The sequence below is a fragment of the Triticum dicoccoides genome, chromosome 6A (genome assembly GCF_002162155.2).
Source record: "Triticum dicoccoides isolate Atlit2015 ecotype Zavitan chromosome 6A, WEW_v2.0, whole genome shotgun sequence".
NCBI classification, from domain to species: domain Eukaryota; kingdom Viridiplantae; phylum Streptophyta; class Magnoliopsida; order Poales; family Poaceae; genus Triticum; species Triticum dicoccoides.
Genome location: NC_041390.1, coordinates 152,078,052 through 152,085,918, shown reverse-complemented (window position 1 = coordinate 152,085,918; position 7,867 = coordinate 152,078,052). Strand labels below are relative to the sequence as shown.

Sequence of the window (7,867 nt, the reverse complement as noted above, 5' to 3'; positions counted from 1 at the left end):
ATATAGTAAGAAGAGGAAGGGGAGGTATGCCAACAAATAGAGGAGTGAAACCTCCAACTGAGAAGAACCGGCATAACATCCAACATCGAAAACATCATAGAAGATGCGAGTGAACTCCGTTTTCGATGAACTCGAGCTTGTCACCAAGATGACCATAAGCTCCAAAACTCACAAAGAGAAGAACCAAACAAGAACCGATAATATAGTAAGAAGAGGCAGGGGAGGTATGCCAACAAATAGAGGAGTGAAACCTCCAACGGAGAAGAACCGGCATAACCTACAACATCGAAAACATCATAGAAGATGCGAGTGAACTCCGTTTTCGATGACCTCGAGCTTGTCACCAAGATGACCATAAGCACCAAAACTCACAAAGAGAAGAGCCAAACAAGAATCGATAATATAGTAAGAAGAGGCAGGGGAGGTATGCCAACAAATAGAGGACTGAAACCTCCAACGGAGAAGAACCGACATAACCTCCAACATCGAAAACATCATAGAAGATGCGAGTGAACTCCGTTTTCGATGAACTCGAGCTTGTCACCAAGATGACCATAAGCTCCAAAACTCACAAACAGAAGAACCTAACAAGAACCAATAATATAGTAAGAAGAGGTAGGGGAGGTATGCCAAGAAATAGAGGAGCGAAACCTCCAACTGAGAAGAACCGGCATAACCTCCACATCGAAAACATCATAGAAGATGCGAGTGAACTCCGTTTTCGATGAACTCGAGCTTGTCACCAAGATGACCATAAGCTCCAAAACTCACAAAGAGAAGAATCAAACAAGAACCAATAATATAGTAAGAAGAGGTAGGCGAGGTATGCCAAGAAATAGAGGAGTGAAACCTCCAACTGAGAAGAACTGGCATAACCTCCAACATCGAAAACATCATAGAAGATGCGAGTGAACTCCGTTTTCGATGAACTCGAGCTTGTCGCCAAGATGACCATAAGCTCCAAAACTCACAAAGAGAAGAACCAAACAAGGACCGATAATATAGTAAGAAGAGGAAGGGGAGATATGCCAACAAATAGAGGAGTGAAACCTCCAACTGAGAAGAACCGACATAACCTCCAACATCAAAAACATCATAGAAGATGCGAGTGAACTCCGTTTTCGATGAACTCGAGCTTGTCACCAAGATGACCATAAGCTCCAAAACTCACAAAGAGAAGAACCAAACAAGAACCGATAATATAGTAAGAAGAGGCAGGGGAGGTATGCCAACAAATAGAGGAGTGAAACCTCCAACTGAGAAGAATCGTCATAACCTCCAACATCGAAAACATCATAGAAGATGCGAGTGTACTCCTTTTTTGATGAACTCGAGCTTGTCACCAAGATGACCATGTTGGAAATATGCCCTAGAGGCAATAATAAAAGTATTATTATTATATTTCCCTGTTCATGATAACTGTCTTTTATTCATGCTATAACTGTATTATCCGGATATCGTAATACACGTGTGAATACATAGACCACAATATGTCCCTAGTGAGCCTCTAGTTGACTAGCTCGTTGTGATCAACAGATAGTCATGGTTTCCTGGCTATGGACATTGGATGTCGTTGATAACGGGATCACATCATTAGGAGAATGATGTGATGGACAAGACCCAATCCTAAGCATAGCACAAAGATCGTGTAGTTCGTTTGCTAGAGCTTTGCCAATGTCAAGTATCTCTTCCTTTGACCATGAGATCGTGTAACTCCTGGATACCGTAGGAGTGCTTTGGGTGTATCAAACGTCACAACGTAACTGGGTGACTATAAAGGTGCACTACAGGTATCTCCGAAAGTATCTATTGTTTTATGCGGATCGAGACTGGGATTTGTCACTCCGTGTAAACGGAGAGGTATCTCTGGGCCCACTCGGTAGGACATCATCAAATGCGCAATGTGACCAAGGAGTTGATCACGGGATGATGTGTTACGGAATGAGTAAAGTGACTTGCCGGTAACGAGATTGAACAAGGTATTGGATACCGACGATCGAATCTCGGGCAAGTAAAATACCGCTAGACAAAGGGAATTGTATACGGGATCGATTGAGTCCTTGACATCGTGGTTCATCCGATGAGATCATCGTGGAACATGTGGGAGCCAACATGGGTATCCAGATCCCGCTGTTGGTTATTGACCGGAGAACGTCTCGGTCATGTCTGCATGTCTCCCGAACCCGTAGGGTCTACACACTTAAGGTTCGATGACGCTAGGGTTATAAAGGAAGCTTGTATGTGGTTACCGAATGTTGTTCGGAGTCCCGGATGAGATCCCGGACGTCACGAGGAGTTCCGGAATGGTCCGGAGGTAAAGATTTATATATAGAAAGTCCTGTTTCGGCCATCGGGACAAGTTTCGGGGTCATCAGTATTGTACCGAGACCACCGGAAGGGTCCCGGGGGCCCACCGGGTGGGGCCACCTGCCCCGGGGGGCCACATGGGCTGTAGGGGGTGCGCCTTGGCCTACATGGGCCAAGGGCACCAGCCCCTAGAGGCCCATGCGCCAAGATATAGAAAAAAGGGGAGAGTCCTAAAGGGGGAAGGCACCTCCGAGGTGCCTTGGGGAGGATGGACTCCTCCCCCCCTCTTAGCCGCACCCCTTCCTTGGAGGAGGGGGCAAGGCTGCGCCTCCCCCCTCTCCCCTGCCCTTATATATAGTGGAGGGGAGGGAGGGCATCCATACCTGAGCCCTTGGCGCCTCCCTCCCTCCCGTGACACCTCCTCCTCTCCCGTAGGTGCTTGGCGAAGCCCTGCAGGATTGCCACGCTCCTCCATCACCACCACGCCGTTGTGCTGCTGCTGGATGGAGTCTTCCTCAACCTCTCCCTCTCTCCTTGCTGGATCAAGGCGTGGGAGACGTCGTCGAGCTGTACGTGTGTTGAACGCGGAGGTGCTGTCCGTTCGGCACTAGGATCATCGGTGATCTGAATCACGACGAGTACGACTGCATCAACCCCGTTCACTTGAACGCTTCCGCTTAGCGATCTACAAGGGTATGTAGATGCACTCTCTTTCTACTCGTTGCTGGTCTCTCCATAGATAGATCTTGGTGATTCGTAGGGAAATTTTTTTGAATTTCTACTACGTTCCCCAACAGGAAGGCCATGACACAACCGAAGAGATGCGGAGGTTTAGGTTTTAAAGACCTTGAGTTATTCAACCTAGCATTATTGGCACGCCAAGCTTGGAGGATCTTAACAGTTCCTGACTCAGTGTGTGCTCAACTTCTGAAAGCTATCTACTTCCCAGAAGGCGACATCTTAAATGCGGTCTTGGGGCCTCATCCGAGTCAAGTATGGCGATCACTGGTGGAGGGAAGAGATGCTTTGTCCATGGGCTTGATTAAGAGGATTGGTGATGGTACTACCACACAGATATGGTCGCAGAACTGGATCCCGCGTGATCATCCGATGAGGCCAATTGCTTGCATAGGCCAAAACCCACCTTCTGTGGTGGCGGAGCTAGTTGACCCAGTTTTAGTGTCCTGGAGAGCTGAAGTTTTATCCCAGTTTTTCCTCCCGGCCGATGTGAAAGCAATCCAAAATATTCCTTTGTGCACACTGTTAATGGCAGATTTTTGGTCTTGGCAGTTCAAGACGAGGGGAGTTTTTTCGGTAAGATCAACATATCGGATGCTATGGGAAATGAAGAGAAGGGGAGAAGATCTGCTGAGTGGAAGAGCATCAACATTGGATAATACTCTGGATGAGAAGGGGTGGTCCTCATTATGGCAGACAAAAGTGTCGTCGAAAATCAAATCGTTCTTGTGGAGGCTTGCTAGGCAATCTCTGCCAACAGAGGACGTGCGACAACACAGAAACATGAGTATTGTGGACAACTTCCACTTATGTGGTAACATTGATTCGTGGAGACACTCTTTGATTGAATGCTCAATGGCACAGTGCGTATGGGCACTAGCAGATGAAACCTTGGTCGAAACCATGATGGAAACAGTGGAACCGAATGCCAAACAGTGGCTATTCCAGATTCAGAAGTCATTATCACATGCCCAGTTCGTGGAAGCATCCGTGACACTTTGGGCAGTTTGGACGGCGAGGAGGAAGGCCATTCATGAGGAAGTTTATCAGAGCCCGCTAGCAACGCATGGATTCGTTCACGTTTTATCTAGGAGCTCAAGAGTATAGAAGTATTGTCAAAAACTGCATCGTCACCCAGCACAAGGCGTACCGCTATCCCGAGTGGTGTATGGCAACCTCCGCCTAAGGGTCACGCGAAAATCCAGGTGAAGGGATGTATTGACCAGGATCTAGGGAAAGGGGCGGCAGCTGCAGTTTGCCGAGATCATTTGGGACATTATTTGGGCTCCTCCGCGTTGGTCATCTCCAGTAATGTTGATCTAAGTATACTGGAAGCAGTGGCATGCCGGGAAGCGTTGGCCTTAGCTCAAGGCTTACACGTGCAGAAGGTGGTGGTGGCTTCGGACTGCAAAGGATTGATATCAGATATCCAAAGAGGAACTGGAGGAGGTTACCTGTCGGTGATCAAAGAAATTTCTCACAAGTTCTATTTTTGATAGCCATAGCTTTATTTCTGAAAGTAGATCAACTATTAGTGAGGCGCTTTGCCTTGCCAGACACTCTTACACTTGATCAGGGGCGCCACATGTGGCTTCTATCCCCTCATGATCCATCTTGTATCCCTCTGAACTCTCTTATTGTTCAATAAAGTGTCTGGTTCCCCCTAAAAAAATGTATTATTTTTGAAAAATAATTTTGATGTAATATTTCTAAAAATTAATTTCGGCGTGTTGGAGTTGGGCTAATCTCACCGGGAGGCCCTGGCCCATTCCCTCCCCCGATGAAGTCCTGTGAAAAAAAGCCCGTGGCTCTACCATTGTTCGTCGGAGGTGTATTTTATTTCTTTTTTTCATTAAAAGCAAATCAGTCCCCACCTCCAATCGATCTGTAGGAGTAGGAGTACGTGCCAATGGGCAGAAGCAAGGGCGCCGCCGCCAGGCGAAAGAAGGCCGCCCCCGCTAGGAAACCGATCGCCGCCAAGGTCGATGCCGACGTTCCAAGACACTGGCCCAGCCTCCTGCCGGAGCTGCTGGCGGACATCCACGATCGCCTGGGATTCCTCGACCGCATTGCCTTCGCCGCATCCTACGACGACGACGACGTATTCAAGCCGTCGGCCCCGTGGCTCCTCCTCCCCGGCAAGAACGAGGAGAACCCGGCGGCCGCTACGCTCTTCTTCGTCGCCGATCGGCGCACAGCCACGGTGCGTGCGCCGTACCCTGCGCTGCGCGACGACCACATCGTCCTCGGCTCCTCCCGTGGATGGCTCGCCACGGCCGACGACCGAGGCCAGATCTATCTCGTCAACCCCGCCACCGGCGAGCAGCACGCGCTCCCGGACATCACCACCATGGGCGTCTTCCTCCGCACGCCCTACGAGGGGTTCATGGTGGACATATGGCGCTTCATGGCCATTCGATTCGGCTTAGGGCCGTCGTTCATTAGTGATTCGTCGAGGCGTCTGGTGTACGGGGCGCACGTGTTGACCACCGACGAAATGCGTACGCCGTTCTACCGGAAGGTTGTCCTCTCGCCGGCCTCCCCGCGTCGCCCAGGCAGCTATGGTACGGCCATGCTGATCCTGGACCTGGATTTCGGCGCCCCGGCCTTCGCCACGACGGAGGACGCTGCCTGTATGCTGGCGCCGTCGCTCGACGGCGTGGAGGACGCTATCCACCACAACGGTTGGTTCCTCTCCGTCTCCTATTCCGGCATGGTGGAGGTGTGGCAACGTGACACTGAGTCTGGCGGTTACACGAGCACGGCTGTCACGCCAAGGCTGGCCATTGAGGAAAGCGGCTCGCCGTGCCATCGCAAGTACCTGGCGATGGCGCCGGGTGGGCGGTTGATGGTGGTGCTCAAGTACGCCCAGATGACCAAGGGCAAGGATCTGTACGGCCGGTATAGGTGGACGTGCTCCTTCAAGGTGCATGTCATCGGTGATGACGGGCAGTGGAAGGAGACGAGGGACATTGGCAACCTCGCGTTGTTCGTCGGGGTGAACAACTCGTTGTGCGTGCCAACGAGTGAGCGCTCAGATATCAAGGCTGGCTGCATCTACTTCACTGACGACGAACCGAGGGTCGCCGCCGCACTTGGCAAGCCCATGGACTTATGGGCTGACGAGTCCGACGCTCGGGCCGTTGGGGTGTACCGCCTCAAGGATGGCACAGTAAAGAAGATGGAGGCCCTCGGGCATCACTACCGTACATTGTCGGCACCATCGGTGTGGATCACGCCTTCTATTTCATGATATAGCAAGGTCGATCTGTTTCGAATTAGCTAAGTTTTCGCGTATGATCGTTAGCAGGGTACAATTTTACAAACATCGCAGATGCGTACGTGCACCATTTTTTAGCTATTCATGCGCAAAATCATTTTGCCAAAATGCTACAGTAAAACTGAGCTACCTCCAACAATGTTTGCATTGATTTACCACCAAAGTAAAAGAGAGACTCCCTGTTAAGAATCTTCCTAGCAACAGGTAAGAAGGCTGAGAACTATACAATGTGTTCTCTCCTTTTCTCTTCGGGATATGCTGTTCTTAGGGTCAAAACCGAGGGTCGCCGCGCTTAGCGAGCCCAAGGACTTATGGGCTGACGAGTCCGACGCTCGGGCCGTCGAGATGTACTGCCTCTAGGATGGCACGGTAAAGAAGATGAAGGCGCTCGGGCACCACTACCGTAGGTTATCGGCCCGGCCGGTGTGGATCACGCCTTCTATCCCATGATATAGCAAGGCCGGTCTGTTTTGAATTAGATAAGTTTGGGCGTATGATTGCTAGGGGTGTACTTCATGTACTAAGCTTTGAATTAGTTAAGAGCATCTTCGATAGATGGTTCAAAATTTGGTGGTCTAAAACTGGAGATGTAAAATTTGAACCGTCAAAAAGTGCGTTTTGAAGCTCCGAAAAAACTCAACTCCAACAGATGGTCCAAATGGATGGTCCAAAACAACAACTCCAATGGATGATTCAAAATGAAGATGTAAATTTCTTAAAACGACAAACTACTAGTCCATTCAACATAGTTCAAACATCAAATTCAACATAGTTTCATACATGAACTTCAACTACTACTTATTCAAACTACTAGATAAACTACTCCTCATCGTCGGAGCTGCGGAACTGCACCTAAGAACTCCTCCTTCTCCGGGTCGTCGCACCCCTCCTCCTCCCCTTCCGAGAAGTTTGCCCAGCCCTCCTCGGAAGAGGACTCGATGGGGATCACCGTCGAGGGACCGGCCTCGTCCTCCTTCTTCGCCCCTTCTTCTTCTGCTCCGCCTCACGCTTCCAGTAGTACTCCAGCTCGGTCTGGACGTACTCCGGATGCTCCCGAGCAAACCTCGCCATCGCCTCCTCGTAGGTCTCATCGGCACTGACGACAACTGATGGCTTCTTCTTCTTCTTCTTCTTCTTCTTCTTCGTCGGGATCTCCTTCATCTTGATGCCCTGCGGCACAAGCATCTCCGCTTCCGCCCGACTCTCGATCTCTGGGAAGTTGAGGTGCTCTCGAGGCCTCTCGGCACGCCACACCACCATGTCGTAGGCACGCACGGCCTCGTGGGCGGAGGGGTACGTGCCGATCCACCAACGCCTTCCGACGTCGGAGAACTCCACTCCGAAGTTACCGGAGGGCTTCTGCCTCACGCCGAAGAAGCCCGACTTGCCCTTCGGCGTCTTCTTCGGCACCATCGGAGAGCGGTGAGAGTGGTGGAGCGGCGGTGGCGTGCGGCCGGGGTGGTGGCGGACGGAGCCGGGCGGGGCGGAGCTGCGGGGCGGCGACGACGTGCGGGGCGGTGGCGGACAGAGCCGGGGCCGGGC

The 7,867-nt window shown here is 51.0% G+C and overlaps 1 protein-coding gene across 1 annotated transcript; it reads left to right on the top strand.

Moving 5' to 3' along the window:
* The first annotated feature begins 5,377 nt into the window (after positions 1-5,377).
* On the top strand, positions 5,378-6,400 carry LOC119316363. The gene has a single exon (XM_037590678.1). The coding sequence runs from the start codon at positions 5,396-5,398 to the stop codon at positions 6,296-6,298; it is 903 nt and encodes a 300-aa protein (XP_037446575.1). The 5' UTR covers positions 5,378-5,395; the 3' UTR covers positions 6,299-6,400.
* Positions 6,401-7,867: the final 1,467 nt, after the last annotated feature.

Excerpts from the sequence above, each read along its gene's own strand:
- LOC119316363 (XM_037590678.1), top strand. The coding sequence starts at position 5,396 with ATGGGCGTCTTCCTCCGCACGCCCTACGAGGGGTTCATGGTGGACATA.